The 18,089-nt window shown below is 38.3% G+C and overlaps 3 protein-coding genes across 8 annotated transcripts in view; all 3 read left to right on the top strand.

Moving 5' to 3' along the window:
- The first annotated feature begins 3,879 nt into the window (after window positions 1-3,879).
- On the top strand, window positions 3,880-8,493 carry LOC103133959 (gap junction beta-1 protein-like). Of its 4 annotated transcripts, none has more exons than XM_016668349.1 (3): window positions 3,880-4,006; window positions 4,802-4,851; window positions 7,149-8,493. In XM_016668349.1, exon 3 carries the CDS (start codon window positions 7,163-7,165, stop codon window positions 7,883-7,885), a length of 723 nt encoding a protein of 240 aa, XP_016523835.1. In that variant the 5' UTR covers window positions 3,880-4,006; window positions 4,802-4,851; window positions 7,149-7,162; the 3' UTR covers window positions 7,886-8,493. The 4 variants fall into 4 exon arrangements, with proteins under 4 accessions (XP_016523835.1, XP_007546035.1, XP_007546036.1 ...); XM_007545974.2 differs by lacking the exon at window positions 3,880-4,006 and adding an exon at window positions 4,018-4,550; XM_007545973.2 differs by lacking the exon at window positions 4,802-4,851 and having other exon boundaries at window positions 3,881-4,006.
- A 1,841-nt stretch (window positions 8,494-10,334) lies between these two features.
- On the top strand, window positions 10,335-15,060 carry gja2 (gap junction protein, alpha 2). Of its 3 annotated transcripts, XM_016668347.1 has the most exons (3): window positions 10,335-10,607; window positions 10,838-10,975; window positions 12,657-15,060. In XM_016668347.1, the coding sequence occupies exon 3, from the start codon at window positions 12,695-12,697 to the stop codon at window positions 13,763-13,765; it is 1,071 nt and encodes a 356-aa protein (XP_016523833.1). In that variant the 5' UTR covers window positions 10,335-10,607; window positions 10,838-10,975; window positions 12,657-12,694; the 3' UTR covers window positions 13,766-15,060. The 3 variants fall into 3 exon arrangements, with proteins under 3 accessions (XP_016523833.1, XP_007546038.1, XP_007546037.1); XM_007545976.2 differs by lacking the exon at window positions 10,838-10,975; XM_007545975.2 differs by lacking the exons at window positions 10,335-10,607; window positions 10,838-10,975 and adding an exon at window positions 11,405-11,877.
- Window positions 15,061-17,665: 2,605 nt separating this feature from the next.
- The window catches only part of LOC103133961 (gap junction alpha-3 protein-like), a 7,256-nt gene continuing 6,832 nt past the window's right edge, over window positions 17,666-18,089 (top strand). Inside the window, exon 1 of the mRNA XM_007545977.1 lies at window positions 17,666-17,744. The gene's annotated coding sequence lies outside the window, so the exon portion shown is untranslated. The remainder of the gene's footprint in view (window positions 17,745-18,089) is intronic.

Consider the following 18,089-nt stretch of genomic DNA (forward strand, 5'->3'; position numbering starts at 1 on the left):
ATCTATAAGTTACTGTGACCTCAGACTCTGTAGTATATCTGGCATTGTCTACAGCCCATAACTAAAATTAACCTTTGACAAATTTAGTATCTTCTACCAACAACCAACGGTTTCTGTAGTGTAGTGGGCATCATGTTTTCTTAACATGCAAAAGGTCTGTGGTTTGTAACCAAACAGAAAAGGTTTTTTCCCCAAGTCATCATAGGGTGTTGTAAGTCAAACAGCTGAATTATGGCAGGAGGAATTGCCTTTAAGACTGTTAAATTGAATGTTTAGTATATTTTAATGTGGATTTTCTTTAGAAAATCAACGTACAATAAAAAGCTGCCATTGGAAATATGACAATGTTCACAGAGCAAAAAATACGCTTTCAGATGTAAAATATTGAAATCATTTTTGTTCCACTCTTTTTGTGTACATGAGTGAATACATCACATTTTGCTCTGTATTCAACAAGTCATAAGAAAACACATTTGATATCTCCAGCAATGACTTTGGAAAGCAAAAATACCTACATTGTGGTCGTACTTTTTAGCAGCACAAATGCCTAACGAGCGACTGCTTCTCCATTTTGGATGTCGGTGTTTCAGCACAGTTAAGTGGCGAAGTGTATAAAGAAAAGTGGAGGAACTCAAGAGTGTGAATGCCTACAGCATTCATGGTAATAAATCAAAATAACATCCAAACTGATTACTTCCACATTTGTAAGGGATTTTTTTCTGCAGAAATGAAGCAAGCATGACTTTCAGAAGTCATCGAGTTTCCATCTGTTTAGACAGCAATCGCAGAACTGCTTTCAGTTCGGCTTGCAATATCGTTCCCACGTACACACGGTGCACGTCTCAACAAATCATGGGAACAGTGTACACTAATCCATTAATAGTGTGTGTTACTGTTTCAAGAAGAAGTAAGATTCAGAACATAACTTACCTCACACTTAGTTATCCTTTACAGCACTTCACAAAAGCAACCTAGCAAAAATAGAAACATCCATATGCATCACTCTCCATACCTGTGCTCATCTGTAAACATGTGTAAAACGTCCTATTTTAAAATACATCCTTTATTGCAGTTGCATAATCTGCAACTACAATAAAGGATATTGCAGACTACTTTTATGGGGTAAAAACTAGCCTTTTAAGCTTCCTTAAAATGTGAAAGTTTGGTTTAAATGGATTTGTGCAGAGAGGAAGAAAATCCAGCAACAGTATATTATTTTATTTTGCAAAATTAAAGATTCCACGTATAGCATTTCTTATAAAATGAATGTTACTGGAGCATATTTTACTTTTACTCAAACTGCCTTATAAGTGATTATCAATGACTTCCTTTGATGCCGGTGTGTGTGGAAATAAAAGAAGGAAGACTATTTTTTGTCAGACCAAAGAATCCGCCATGCAAGTTGATCACAGTAAGTCAGGAAATGACTTCATACAGTGACATCAACATTTAGTGGAGCTGAAGTCTATTTTTGCCACCATGCACAATTTGATGGATGGTGAGGGGGGTAAAAACTAGCCTTTAAAGCCGATTTTTCTAAAATTATAGCCAAGAGTTGCATCTTGACGATGCAATTATTGATCAGAAATTTAAATAGAGTTGGTCAAGGACACATGCACTAGTAATGTTACAGAGGTATAACTACACACTACTTTTAAAACCTTGTCTTTATTTTGATTTTTGATTTAAAAGACAACAATAAAACATTACATTTTTAAAAATGCATTAGTTTTACCTTCCCACTTGTACAAATGAATGAAGGTTTCACAGAAAAATACAGGTAATTAACCCTGACAAATGCTTCACTACTTTTGATTTTTTTTAAAGGTTGTAGTTAGTTAAGTATGGTATGTTTGATTTACAGTATGCTTTAGTAACTGTAGTAACTGTTTATGAACTCCAGATGTCATTATTCAGGCTGAACTAAATCTAGACAACAATCAATCAAACACACAGGTTTTAGCTGATTGATTTAAAATCCAGGTCTTCATTACATGTATATGGGCCAACACCATGTACGAGTCTCGTAATTTGTGTGATCAGAAACCTAACATAGTCAGTAAATTAAAAATAGATTTATTTTTCAACAATTTGAAGAGTCAGGCTTGAGACTTCATTAAAACCCCATGTATGAAAACAAGAGCTAAAGAGTGTTGTTAGATAATATATTTCTGTACGCTTTCTTTTACAGCTTTTACATTGGCTTGTGCATATCCCAATTTGCACCTTGGACCAGTGGACACCAAACATGGTAAACTTGGTACCGTATGGAAGTGACCTTATCTTTAGAGTAAAGAAGAGAAATTACACTCTGACTAAAAATGCTAAATTGTCCAGAAAGAGTAATAAAAATGAAACTGAACTTGTTGAAATGTTATATGGCTATGCTATCAGATGAAACGGAAAACCAAATTGGCAGTGTCAGCAAACTGGTGGACCCATTTCAGTAATGTGTGGCGCCCTTCAGACCAATAAAACAAGCTGTGTCTTGAAGCAGAGCTAAGTCATACAGTAGTAGTAGCTGGCAGCTTTTATAATTGGCCCTGGAGATCAAACAGAGCAGAATTACGGTCAAAGAGGAATTCGCCCACGCTCAGTTGGGGAGATAAAAATGTGGGTTGAGTTCAATAGGAGGAGCTGAAAATCCAGCATCCAGTCTGTAGACTCCTGTTTTATATGTGATTTGGTGCTGTCTTGTTGACAGACTTTTGTAGGGTGATGTCTTCGGAAGACATCACCATAATGCTGGTGTGTGTCTGCAAAACATTAACAGAGTTACCACCACAACATGGCCTCTCTTAGAGATGCTGAACGAAGGTGTGTGTGCTTAAAACCATGCCTAAATCAATTGAAGCCCATATATGAGACATTTAACTGAGATATTGTGAAATGTTCAGTCCCTGTTAACACATGGCAGGTGCAGATGTAACTTCTTGGTATGAAAATTGGCAATTCCCCCTTTCGTGTGGTCACTCTAAGGTAAACACGAACTTCTGAAAGGCTTCTTAAAAATGTGCGTGGTTGTCCTCCCTTACCAATTGGTCAAACAGTTGTGCAACATGACATCCTGTCAAGACACCATTTTGATGCCTTCTCATAATATCTGATATTTTTGAAAAGGACCAAAAAGGTAAAGAGGATTAAAATTAACCCACATCTGTTACTGAGGTTACCACAGCCCACTGACATCTTCACTACTTTGCTTGAAATGCCATCAACTGTGCCTCCTAGTGTCCTATGAGTGTAAGTTCCCTAAAGTTTTGTTTTGTAATTATTTACATGCCCGTCTCTGCTCTGCATTTGCACCAGATTGATGGAAATCAGTACGTTCTGCCCTTAAGCATGTGAGTGAAGTTTTTACTAGAGTTGCTTTTAAAGTTTATCTCAATTTGATTCATTTTTCTGATAGTGCTACTGGATCACATAACACAGACAAACCAAGTTATTTGACAGTTTAAAGAGAGTTTTATAGCAATAATAACTCAACAGGAGCATTGTTCTGTTGCTGGCCACCGTTATCCGCTCGTTGAAACAGAGATTAAATGTTTAGTGGGCTGCAACAATGTGGATTTAAAGACTGATAAAATAATAACGAGCCACTGTTTTCTTATCTTTTGGTTTCGTGACTCAGTTCTACTTTTGACCTTTCATTTCTTACTCCATATTGCGTCAAAAAACATCCTCCATGTACTCTCTCCAACACAGCACAATGAGGACAAGAGGACAGACAGCGGTCCCCCACTCAGATTCTTGTGCAGAAATGAAAACGTTTCATCTGGACTCTGAGGCCGTTTGTTTTGTCCTCGTAAATGGGGCCATTGTATGCAAAATCTTTGAATAGAGGCATATGACCTTCTCAGTGCAGGGCAGTGGCTAGTGTGAGCAAAATCATTAGCAATGCAAAGTCATGGTGCTCTGATACTCGTATACACGGTCGCAGATTGAAAAAAGAAATCTGCTTATACAAATGTTTCTGGATGAACTTGATTCAAAACCGCAGCTGACGGTAAGCTCTTCTAATTTTTTTTTTTCATGTGTTTCACAGTTGGGTGTCAAATTCTTAGAGAGGCATTCAGCGTTTTCAATCGGTTTCTCGTATTCTGTCGCGTCACATAAATTAGATTGAAACTGAAATTGAATGCGGTTGTATGAAAACTAGTCTGTTTTGAAATATGTTTCGTATGTTTTATGTAAAAACATCAACCGAGACTTGAATGACAAATAAGGTTTTTGTTTTTTTTGGAAAACTTTTTGGTTTTTTTCAGTTTTCAACAAACTTTATAAGTGATCTCAAGGCTTCAGTTGTTGTAACCAAAGGTGCCCTGTTACACTGGGCACAGGTGCCCACCCTGCATCATGACGTCTTGTTAACATGTGTCACATGACGCATGATGTCGGGTGTCTGTGTTGCTCTTAAGTGAGCGGCCAACTTCACAGGGGGGACAGAGAGGTTTCCTCCCTCCTCTGGATCCACATCCATGCCAAACCAGCAGGTCAACTTTTGTTCTCCACACTGCCTCCTATGCCTCTGACACCTCCAGCGGAGCCTGGTAACAACTCTGACATTCATACCTGGGCCGGGGTTTGATGCATTTTATGATGGATGACTGATGAGCAGACTATATAAATTTAAATCCTGAAATTCTTTTAGAGAAAACATTGTGATCAATTGAAGTTCATTTTTGCTGTACAATGCAGATTAACGCTTAAGTTGTAACTTTTAACTGAAGGTGCATGTTTGTTTATGAGTCTGTTTTTTTAATGGCACATTCCTATTCCCTAAATCCATCTGACATCTTAGCACAGTTATCCTTGAAGGGGGTCTGGTGCCTAGCGACTAGCGATCATCAGGTGAGAGGCAGGGTCGCCAGCCCACCGCAGAATATTTATTAAAATAAATTAATGATGTCAAAACACCTTTAAAACCTGGATTTTAATTTTTTATTATTTTTTTTTTTCATTCAAAAGAACCCTGAACAACTTAAATTAAAAATGCCGGATTGGAAAAAGGTTTGAAACATACCATATTTTAAGATTTTATGCAAACTTACTTATTCGGTCTTCTTTACAGCGCCTGTCAAATGTCTGATTTAAATCACAACCCTGTTGTCATCTAGAAAATCCCTAATATTTTTTTTTTCTTTTATTTAAAAACTGTCCTAAATATATAGCAAATATCAATGTTTTAAGTGATCAATCATAGAAGATAGAAATTGTGATGTAAGACAAGAAAATATTTTCTGCTTTTTCACTGGAATTCAGGATTTAATCCGTCTTTGTTTAGGTAATAAAAAAAAAGTGTCGACAGATTCAATAATGAGAACGCTATCTAACAGCGAACGCTCCAAATAAAAATCTAATTCAGTAAGCGTTCATAGGATCTCAAATGTATTTCTTTTTGAGATTATTTTCAGATTTGCTTGTGGAAAAATCTATAACAGTTTATAATTCTATACAAATTTGTATCTCCTAAAATTTTCAACTTGAAAATGTCATTAAAAGAGAAAAAACACCAACAATAATTATACAATACAATAATTAGCTGGTCATAGTAACACTGCACATAACAAGAAACTTTTCGTTATTGGTACTAAATTACACAACCCTGAGGTCACCGTGTATAACGGGTTTTAAAGGGTCGGTGACCCGCCAGCTTCAGATGTGTCTCTTCTCCAACACAGCTCCTTCAAATGATCCAACAACCTCTTTGTTCTGCAGAGGCTTGCTGCTTACCTATCATTGGATGTGTTGAACCAGGGACTGAACTGAAACGTGCAGGACGCTGGTCCATAAAGACTGACTTTGGACACCACTCAGCCAAAATTAACCAATAAAACAAAAGGTTAGGTTGAGTTTAACCTACAAAATTACAGACAATGGAAACAATTTATATACATTTTTGAGGTTAATTTTAAGCAATAATTCATTGTAAAAATTATGTTGTGAAATGTATTAAATTCTGACAATTGTTTTAAATGCTCTTGTTTTTCCAAGTTAGTTAAATTTTCATTGGCACAACCTCTGGAAAAAGGTAATAGTTTGCAACTAAGATGTAGAATTACCAAAACGGTACAAAAAAAAACAACTTTTAAATATTTCTAAAAGTTGTACATGCAAACATTTTTACCTTAAAATCCACAACTACCTCGGTGTTAAAGGTATTAGCAATAGCAGAATCGCTAAATTAATCAAAGCTTGCTCCAACCAATCTCAAATTATCCAGCACACAAACCTCATGTAATACAAGTCCAATTACAGTTTTTAACTTTTACTAGAAAGGTTTCATTCTCTCTTCGCTGCTTGTTTTTGACTCATATTCTGGGCAGAACCGTGTTGCTGTGATGAGACGAAGAAATATGAAGGTAGTGCGGTGCTGTGGGAGAGACATGTAAAGACTTACAGGGATGTCTGCTCTTGAATTTTTACATGAAACATCTTTGCTGCATTAATTTTTTTGTTTTCACAGAGTAGAAGCTGTCTGCTGTTAGGAAGTATGCATCGGCCTTAGATTTGTTTAAGTAGGAATTACTGTTAGATTAGCTATTTGCTGAGCATTATATCTACAAACATGAGTAAAATAAAATTAATAAAGAGCTGCACTTCAAAAAAACTTTTATTTTGAAAAGTGTGCTGAACAGAAGTTAATTTCATTACACAGTGTGACATTTAGTTTCACATAATGAAAAAAAAACACAATAAAATTCATATTTTATCTGCATTTAACTCTTCTACAACATTTTTTTCTCTGAGATGCTTTGATGTTTATTCCAATGTTTTCTTTTCACTTGTTGCTTTTTTCCTTTTTAAAATACATGTCATAAAGTTTTACTGAAAACATTTATTTGCCTTTTTTCCCACGATTTTATCACTTCTCCAGTGTGTCCCCATTCTGTTATGGTTAAAATAATGTTTCTTAGTCATCTCCAACTACGCTCATTTGCAGTCCTGTGGTTCTGTGAGTGGGTGTGATTTTATGAACGTGGATCATCAGAAGCTGGCGGTTTCATCAAATGTTTACATCTTAATTGCTTGTTTTTGTGTCGATGCTGACTAAAATGCATTTCGTACATATTTTTTGAGTTGTTTTTCACAGATGCTTTTCATTTGTTGACCTTTTGCTATGCTTTTTTTCATTATTATTGCTACAGACCCGGAACCAAAAATGAACTGGGCATCCTTTTATGCTGTGGTTAGCGGCGTTAACAGACACTCCACTGGCATCGGCCGCATCTGGCTCTCTGTCTTGTTCATATTCCGCATCCTGGTCCTGGTGGTTGCGGCTGAGACCGTGTGGGGCGACGAGAAGTCCGGCTTCACTTGCAACACCCAGCAGCCTGGCTGCAACAGTGTCTGCTATGACCACTTCTTCCCCATCTCTCACATCCGCCTGTGGGCCCTCCAGCTCATCCTGGTTTCCACCCCGGCCCTCCTGGTGGCCATGCACGTGGCCCACCGCCGGCACGTCGACAAAAGGCTCTACAAACTGTCGGGGCGAACCAATCCCAAAGACCTGGAGCAGATCAAGACCCAGAAGATGAAAATCACAGGGGCTCTGTGGTGGACTTACGTCATCAGCCTGTTGTTCCGTATTGTCTTTGAGGTCATTTTTATGTTTCTGTTCTACATGATTTATCCCGGTTACAAGATGATCCGGCTGGTGAAGTGTGACTCGTACCCGTGCCCCAACACGGTGGACTGTTTTGTTTCGAGGCCCACGGAGAAAACGGTCTTCACCGTCTTCATGCTGGCCGTGTCTGGGGTTTGTATCCTGCTCAACATCGCAGAAGTGGCATTCCTGGTAGGGAAAGCCTGCGGTAAGCATCTGCACAGTGCTGGAGACTCGACTATGGGAGCTTGGATACAACATAAACTTCGTTCATTCTAACCAACGCACAGATAGTTTAAAACTGGTGAGAATCAAAGGAATAGTTTAATGAGAAACATCTGCTTTCAGCCTCAAAGAGGGAAATTTAGACAATTTATTGTGCCAGCAATTCAAGAGTTCAAAGATATTCTGTCAGAAATAATAATAATAATAATAACATTAATTAACTGTTGCATTGCAAAGATGTGCCTGCACCACGGTCGGTATCATTATTAACGTTATTTAATGTTATTTATTAAATTATTTATTGGAATCTGTATTAATTTTAAAAGGGAAAATATCTGACGACTTGAACGTAACATGTTAAGAATTACACCTTTGTGGTGAAGAAAAGTAATGACTTTAACCATTGTTTGCACTAAGGTGACTTTCAATGCTGATCACATTTCCGAATAAAGGAAGCAGAAGGTAATAATGAGAAGAAATACACTTGAATAGCACATTTTTGCTCTGATGTTTATTGCTGACTGCTAAACCCAGAATTCAAATGTAATGTTTCTTTTGTTTGTTTTTTTTTTTGTTGTTTTTTTTTTGTTTTTTTTTGTAGTGGTGTCATCACTGGCCAAGCACAACAGAATAAATTCAAAGTGTGTACTTGTGTTATTTCACTGGCTGGAAGTTTTTTTTTGTTTGTTTGTTTTTCTTCTAGCAACCTCAAAGAAATGTATTTTACTGAGAGTTTGTTGACTAGACTAAGTTGTGCGCAACTGAGATAAATTACAATGTAATGTCAATAAGTTGATTTCATGTTTTGTAACCAATCGTAGCATCTGTGAACATCACTAAGTTTTTTCAACCACTGACTCTACATTTGATTGAGTTCTGAACTTTGACTGGGCCATTATAGCATCTAAACAGCTTCAGCTGCACATTTAGGCTCACTGGATGGTGAACCTTTGCCTGAGTCTCAAGTTTTTAACAAGTTGTCTAACAGGATCATTCTAAAAATGTCAAGAGTCCTAAATACCCTCATGGAGCAATTAAAGTAGCTATCACCTGGGTGTTTAAAGTTTAAATAAGCGGAGTCAGTGTATTTTCTCCCTAAATAAAGTTGTAATACCAAATTTAACCACAGGGTATCAGTCTTCCCAAAGTTAAAACTGATCTGTGCTCCTTTCAGCTGCAACCAGATCGATACAGAGAAGAAAAAGAGAAAACCCTGGATGAAACTTTAACACATTTAGCAACTTCTTCACCGAGTTTAGGCAGCTTCCATGTTGCCACCTGTGAGCAAGCGTCTCAGTTTGCTGTCGTCCTCATAATTAGCTGAGTCCAGGGTCCTGAGGTTATCAATAGCCTCCCCATGTAAGGGGGTCAGTGTGTGTGTGTCACAATGAGTGACCCTGAGGACAGCTGGGTCTGAAAAGGGGGCGCTATCTTTTTATGGAACATGCCAAAACCTCCCCATCTATTAGGTCCGTATTAATGAGAAACACTGAAGCAGTGGGATTCTACAAGTAGAAGCAAAAATTCCCCCTGTAAAGCAGAATACCTAATTAAACAGGTAAAAAAAAAAAAAGAAAGTAAATCAGCTTTTGCAGTAATGACATACTTTATTATTGGGATCTGACCCTTTTGGCTGAAAGTTGTTAAATTGGCCACAGTTAAAGTTAATCTGACTTTTTGACAGCTAATGACAAGCTGAAGAAAAAATCTAATTACAACTGCTGCCAAGAAAAGGTTTTTATTATCCTGAAACCATTTTTGTGTTAAAAGCTATTCAATAGCTCAACCAAACGGAATCGCACATCTATAAATCCTAAGTTAAATTATGCAAATGTTTTTGTTATTTAATCCTGACAGCATGATGTTGCCACCACTGTGTTTTTTTTATGTGTTAATGGGGGATTTGCAATGCTTCCTTTGCATATAGCTAAGCCAACAATTTCAGTTTTGGTGTGTTTTTCATGTGTTTAGTGTGCTCTGTTTTAATCCCAGCTCTGCTACAAACCTCTCCACAACTTCATCTGTGACACATCCAGGGGACACGTTGATCTTCATTACCAAATTTTTGAGCCCTTAACAGAAAACATGCATTTAATACTGAGAATAAATTCAATGCAGATGGACTCTTTCTGCTAATAAGGTGATTTCTAAAGCCTTGTGGTTCTCCCAGATTTTAATTATAGGAATGAGAATAAAAGAAACAGAATATTCCATACACATTACATTTATGCTCTCCTGATACAATAAAAGAAAGCTTGTGGTTGTAGCGTGACAAAACTGTGAAAAAATGTACCATAATACGATTGTAAGGCAACGTAGCTGTTAAAGCAACTCTGCTCGACTAAAATGTTTACTTTCTAAATTCTCAGACTGAATTTCTTGATAAGTTCTTGATCCTGAAGCTGCAAAAACAAAGTCAGGGGGGGATTCATGTCACTAAAAGATTAGCATTGCAGCCACTCCCCACGCCATGAATTATATTTAGAGCTCACCAACACGTCAACTTATCTGCTGGACTCTTCAGCTGCCTCTGAGTTCAAAAGAAAAAGCTGAGACGTTTCAACAAATTGGAAACGTTTCATCTGGTTTAGCTGTGGCTCCTCTTCTGAACAAGCACTTTGGGGAAGTCGCCATAATACCAGGCAGTTCCACGCACTGCTCGGTGAAAACTATCTTGTAGAAGATTGTCTTTGTGCTTCGGTTTCCTCTAAAGTTGCGCCACTGTGAGGTGAAGAGCCCCACTCAGCTGAAGACTGAGGGAAATGAACATTATCAGGTAGGTCTTTCTCCAAGTAGACAGATAGGAACGTGTCATACTTTATCAAACACCTGTATGATCCCTGAAAACACAGACAGCAGTCCAGGTTAAACAGCATGGCTGGGTTCTTGTGGATATCGATTCCACTGTTCTGCCTCATAGTCTGTATTTTGAACAGATACTCAAATCTCCATACGTTTAATGATATGTTCACTTTTAAATGACAACTGCAACTATTTTTAAAACAGCATGCGTGGTTTGGTTGGACACACTGTCACAAGATCCCCGGCAAGCCCAGCAGTCTCACCGAGACCGCTTCAGGAATCGCACAGTCCAGGACGTTCCTACTAGCAGACATTAAGGACGCCACACCAAGAAAAACAAAGGTTGACTTCATGAGAGATCAGTATCTATCATGAAGATACAGATCCTTACAATAGATACAAAAGACACAATACATTTTCTGAAGTATTATAGTAGAGAATATTAATTATAAAGAATCTGGTAATTACAAAATTGTCAGGATTTGAGTTTTCTGTGTAATTATGTTTGGTTTTTTGTGTTAATTTAGATCTGTGTTCCCTGTGAGTCTTTCCGTCTGCTCCCTTATTGTTTCCCAGGTGTGTCTTGTCTCGTTGATTAGCCTTCGTGTATTTAAGCGGAGATTATGGCGGCGGCCTAGGGGTGGGGCAAAATACGGTTTCACAGATTGACGTCTGCATCTCATCTGATGACAACTGGAGAAGATAAATCCTCTAATGTTGAGTTCAGAATATATATATTAACAGGTTCCCCAGTAAATTATATGTCATGCTGCCCCAGTCATTGTTGACTCATGGTTGCTAAAAGCTTTACAAGACCGACTAATTTTAGTGACACAGTGGGCGTAAAATATTTAATAAAAATGTTGCGCTACATGAGACTGTCTTTATTTTCATTCTTACATTTAACTTTATGGCATACAAATTTACAAGTTGATCGCCGATATTGTCTCTAAGTGTATTCTGGGTAAAACATGTCACCAACCATCCACAACGTCATCATCACTCAGAGATACTTAGGAAGTTTGATGGACTCAACGTGACATAGTCGCTCACCATGGTGCCGAAGCTTGTTGCGGTTTTTAGTATTTTATAAAATCGTGTTTTCATGAGCTTTGTTATTTTGGGCATAAAGGGCCCGGTCATTAGCCCCGCCCCCCGGCCCGACGCCGACTTGTTCCGCCACCTAGCCCACCTGTTGTCTCTGTCCCTCGTCAGATCCTTGTATATTGAGTGTCGTTGTCAAAGTAAGTCGCATAGTCTCTCGCATGTACGAGTTGTCACAGTAGAACTGTCGAGTCCTGTGTCTGCTTCAGCTCTCCTGTGCTGTCTCTTTATTTTTGATCAGTTGCTACCAGTAATTAGCCTTAGCTTTTGTTTCACTGTGCTGCCTGCTTTTGTTTCACTGTGCTGCCTGCTTTTGTTTCACTGTGCTGCCTGCTTTTGTTTCACTGTGCTGCCTGCTTTTGCTTCACTGTGCTGCCTGCTTTTGTTTCACTGTGCTGCCTGCTCAATGTGGACTGTTTGAGCTAATAATTAAACATTAAATCACCTTTCATCTTCATCACCCTGGGTCTCAGTGTTCGCACTCACCACCACACATCACAACTCATGGCAAAAAATTAATTGTGTCAATATTTCAGATGTGTGTTCTTTATATTGCTTAGAAGAAAAACAGGAGTACTCAGAAGATCATTTGACAATTCATAGTAGTTTATCAGCACAGATAAAATCTAAATTCCCACAGAGAAAAGAAACATTTCTAAGTGTTTTTGGTGTGGCAGCTGATGCTTTTGCATAAATGGTTGAACCTTGTTGTAGGACACAGGTTAGTTTTCTGTGGTCATTTTGAAGCTACTGTCCTGCCCCCACCTGTTTCCACAAAGTGTGTCAACAACGGCCCAAATTGTTGAAAACTGAGTTGAACTCAGAATTAATTTTCATTATTTTTAAGTCAGAGGTTTCTTGTCTTTTACTGAACAATTTTTTTTTACTAATTTTAAATGAATTTTCCTAATTCTTGCAGGTTTGTTCCCAGGCTTTGTTGATCATTCGTGAACCTCCATGGCGGACTGGAACTTCTTGGGGAAGCTGCTGGAGAGTGCCCAGTTCCACTCAACCGTGGTGGGCAAGGTCTGGCTCACGGTGCTGTTCATCTTCCGCATCCTGGTGCTCGGAGCCGCTGCTGAGAAAGTGTGGGGAGATGAGCAATCCGGCTTTACATGCGACACCAAGCAGCCCGGTTGCCAAAACGTCTGCTACGACAAGACCTTCCCCATATCTCACACCCGCTTCTGGGTGATGCAGATCATCTTCGTCTCCACGCCTACTCTTATTTATCTGGGTCACATCCTTCACCTGGTCCGCATGGAGGAAAAGAAGAAGGAGAAACTCAAGGACCTTGCCATAAAGAATGAAAAACAACAAGACCTAATTAGCAATAAGCCCGGAAAGGCCTCCATTAAGGACGATCAGGGCCATGTGCGTCTGCATGGTGCACTTCTGCGGACGTATGTCTTCAACATCATCTTCAAGACTCTCTTCGAAGTGGCATTCATCGTAGCTCAGTATTTCCTGTATGGGTTTGAGCTGAAGCCGATGTACACCTGTGACCGCTGGCCCTGCCCTAACGTGGTGAACTGCTACATCTCTCGACCTACAGAGAAGACGGTCTTCATCCTTTTCATGCTGGCAGTAGCTTCGTTGTCCCTGCTGCTAAATTTGGTGGAAATATACCATTTAGGTTTCAAAAAATGCCACCAGGGTCTTCGCTGCAGAAGGTCAAAGATGGAAAGGGAAGCTCCCAAGGCCTTAGGTGAGGGGGTGATACCTTTCGTTCCAAACTACACCTACTTTACAGGTCACTCTACAGTGGCTGAGCCCTTTCCTGCAAACTCAAAGTACAGCACAGCAGAGCCAAACTCTCCTTACAGCCCCTACAACAGCAAAGCAGTTTACAAGCAGAACAGAGACAACATGGCTGTAGAGAGAAAAGGCCGATCAGACGGAGACGATGCAGAGAAGACAAAAACATCCGGTCCTGTTATTGATACTCCTGTGGAAAACCAGCGTAGAAACAGTCAGTCCAGCAAGCACAGCAACAACAAGGGCAGGTTGGACGACCTGAAGATCTGAGAACTTCATGTTTCCACCCAAGACTCAGGGACTACAGGAAAAACCCATTACCGGATGTGATGCATCTTAGAAAACTGTTAGCTCCAGAGAGGTTGGATTGAGCCACTCAGTAAGGCAGAATTTCAGAACAGAAGTATTGGGATGAATTTTGAAGGTTTGAGAGTTTATAGGCAATATCAAAAATCTTTGACAAAGTAGACAGAAAGAAAAATTAATTTTGTAACTGATTGCATTTACCACTTTGATCAATGAAATATTGGCAATGGTAATAATTGTGTGTTGTAATTGTAAACTTGAGGGATCTCTTTAAGATGTGTCATTTCTGCATTACCTACTGACTATATCGCTGAGTAATCCTCAGATGCATGGAGAAACAATATATTGTTTTCAATGGGTTAATTTGCACTGTTATGGCATGATGAATGTACTGTATGACCTGTTATTGTTGGAGATTTTCCTGATATGTTTTCAATACTGACAAGTTTTAACGTAAAATTAAGACTGAATGTTTTAACTGCAAAACTACATGCTACAATATAAAATGACTACTACACTGTAACATTTTTAAGAAGCCATGGTGCTGTTCGTTTACAACTTTAATAGCTTATTGTGTAATTTGTTTTGGTTTAAATAGTTGCTATCTTTTTGTTTTGGGACAAATTTTTGTCATTTTTGTGTAGATTTGATTAGTTCTGCAATATTTTGCCTTGGTAGGTCGAATGGTAGCTACTGCCGTTGAATTCTCCGTTTGTTTACAATGGTACAGCTTTTCATCACAGAGTACCGCATTCGCTTTTTTAAATAAAAAGTTGCTAGAGAAGATTCAAAAGTCTCCAAATATAGGGACAAAGTAGATAAGTTGGTCAACAGCGGTTTTCTCATTTCAGCCCTGCTTACCCCCTGCGTTTATCCCATAGTTGGTTGGGCATTTTGGTGTCTTTTGCCCACTTTGGAGGAATTTTTCAAAATACAGTATGTATGCTTTCAGCAGGGTTAATTACATTTAAGAAGATTTTTCAGCTGCTTAGATTAATAATATATCTTTGTGCCAAAAATATCTTTGGCCGCTGATTTTTTATTTATTTTTTAGTTTTTTGGGGTGCATCAAATGTTTTCGTTTTTTTTATCAGTCTTGTTAAAATTAACCCCTTTTACAAAAACATTTCATGCAGATGTCTTAAATTTCAAAAGTACATACCTCTGAACTAGCAGTTCATATTATTTGATTGTATTTGTTTTGGACATGGAGAATTATGCCTATGATACTTTGAAAAATAAATGGTTGTCAAAGGAGTTTATGAATTTTTGTAAAGTGGTCTTTGAAAACAAAAAGTGTGAAGTCTTTATTCTGACTGTACATTACTTCAACACTCTGATTCAAATGCCATTTGAAGGATGTGATTGCAAAGGTGGGGCAGATGTCCTGACTTCGTCATAGGCAATCTGTCTCCACTGTGTCATTTGCTCCTGAAAGGCCAGTTTAATGGTATCTACAAAAAAGGTTATCATATTGTCAATCATAAAATTAAATCCTGCAATACATGTATGAAAACCTTTGATCAGAGCTGAATATTAATATTAGTTTTTAGGACTTGGTACAATGAGTACATTACAGAAGTTGTAAGATCTTTATAGAATACATTTGTGAGGATTTGTTGAACTAGGTGTTCACAATTTACAAATTGCTCAAAGGATCAGTTCAGTTCTGTTCTGTTGACAGACACACATCAGTGTGGATGCACACATTCCCGACCACATACCTTCATACACTGGTGAGAGCCGAGGCTGCAAAGGAGTCCTGTCTGCTGGCTATATATAGCGGCCCTGCAGACTTGACAGAGTATCCTTGCTAAAATGGGGGTAGGGGACCAAGTGTTTTCTCCTGCATAAGGAAAATTCTAACATTTTTAAAGCTTATTAGAAAAATCAGCCACATCTAACATTCAGAAGTCACGCTGTCTTTAAAATGCTGGACAGATTGAACAGTGGAGCTATGCGTCTTCTACCGTATTATCATTAAATGCTGGAAAATGTTGCCAGCTGAACCTTAAAGTGTAAGCTGATCTCACAGAAAAGTAAATTTTTATTACACCCATATAACTGTCACTGACAGGTTGGTTAGACCTTTTTTCTTCTTTTTTAGAAACTGAAGGATCTTTATTGTAGTTTCCTACTCTTATGCTGTGAACTACAAGATCTCCAAAATTTCCAAAGCACTCTAATCCACTTGTCAATTCGTGGCAAATCACTGTCTCTATTTTTAATAAAGCATACATTTAAGATTTAGCACGTTATGTTTACAACCTGACAGGTAAAACTAATGGTATTGATCATCAGTAAGTAATTTTTTGCATGGTGAGTTGATGCTGTAACGTGTCTATAGAGGAACGATTATTTCCTGCTCGGTGAAAATGGGTTTCCTGATCCTAATCTTTGCCCGTGACGTATTTAATGCTCTTGTTCGTCACTACAAACTTACGGTCCAGGGAATCTCCCTGCCATAAATAACCATCCTTTGCTAAGAGAGAAATGCTGAGCTGAATGAGGCAGCTGCTAATATTAAGGAAGGCCAACACTGACTGAACAGCTTCATTCACTTTCTTTGCTGGCATTCCTAGAACTACAGTCAGGCTTCAAGTCTAAAAGAAAATTTATATCATCGTTCACAACTTCTCCTGTTTGATGATTGGCCAGTTTGAAATTTTACTGGAGAAATTCACTTCAATGGGAGAAAGCCCAGACGTGGCACTGAGGGGAGATTAGAATCAAGTGGTCAGGCTATTTTAGATCACAAATGAGAAAATGTAAAAAATCACAACGGCCTTACTGTTTCATAGGTTACTTTAAGAAGCTCCAGTGCGTCTCTGTATGAATATTCCCTTAGGGGACAGCTGAACAGATGTCAAGGAAGGATGTTCACAATTTCTAATAATGCTGACATATTACAGCTTCTAAAGGCATCAAACGGTAATTTAATATTGTTTTACTTTTACAGATAAACGAAATACATTAACAAATTTGATTAAAACTCAAAAATGTATCGTAAACTAGAATGAATTGAAAACTCTCCATGCACTTTTTGAACAATTCTTGTTTATTAAACTACAGAGATTTTTTTTGTCCTTTTAGAAATGCATGTCATGGCAGACAAACAAACATATGCAAACCTATTTCTGCACATGTGGATGTGCTTCAAATGGCAGCTGACAGTAAGCTCATCACATTCACCATGACTTTTACAGATGCCTTCCTTATGTGATCTGCAGGTTTATCTGGTACTTTATTTCTAGTCTTTCATTGGCTGACGTCTCATCACTTGTAAAGGAAAACAAATTCCATCTTCATTAGTAACCGGTAGTTCAACTTTTACCTTCCGTACTCCATTTCTTACTGCTGAGATCTCCAGCTTAGAAAAAATATTTCTAACTAGATTTGTAGAGCACATTTGATAAAGTCAAAGATCTGCTGTCACTTAATACATGTGAAAATACATTACATAGACTCTATTGGGTATTATCGCCTGACCATATCTCTAACAAATATTTGGTAACTTCTGAAGGGAGTTTGTGTCACATAGTTTTATTTAGGGGTATCAGAATAAAAGGTGCCTCAATATAAATATGGTTAGACACTTATGTGTTAAAATGTTGAAAACTATGTAATAACTTTTGGCATTTGTAGCCGTAATATGATAAAAAAATTAAAAGGTTCATGATGATTTGCAAGACACCATTTTGTCCATTTAGTGTGTTAGAACAACAGAGACAAGCAACCTGATATTTAAGTTGTCAGGTTGCTCTCATAACGAAGGTGATCATTCTTAAGAACTAGGACAGATCAAACAGGAAGTGAAGCAGCACACAGGTGACATAGTAACCCTCCCTCTGTAGGTTACTAGACAGGTTCTTCACTGGATTTTGTATCGCTAAGTCGAGAGAATGAAGAGACACAGGACTCTCAGCCACTTTAGGACAAAAAGGTAGGGTTTTCTCCATGGTTAATTACAAACAATGTGATCAGAACTCATTCATACATGACCACTGAGACTTTTTGAAAACTCTTTTTCTAAGATTTTGTGACTTTGGTGGTTTTATTTGAAGTGAACAGAAAGGGAAGGACAGAGAGCGAAGACATGAGCTCAGGAGTTGAAACCCTTACAAATCCCAGCAGCTTCTGGCTGTGGGACATCCAGTTAAAGACCTGTTTCTCCTGCCTCATGTTTCTCCTGCCTCATGTTTCTGCTGCCTCATGTTTCTCCTGCCTCATGATTCTCCTGCCTCATGTTTCTGCTGCCTCATGTTTCTCCTGTCTCATGTTTCTCCTG

Source organism: Poecilia formosa, unplaced genomic scaffold, assembly GCF_000485575.1.
Source record: "Poecilia formosa unplaced genomic scaffold, Poecilia_formosa-5.1.2 Scaffold14, whole genome shotgun sequence".
NCBI lineage: Eukaryota > Metazoa > Chordata > Actinopteri > Cyprinodontiformes > Poeciliidae > Poecilia > Poecilia formosa.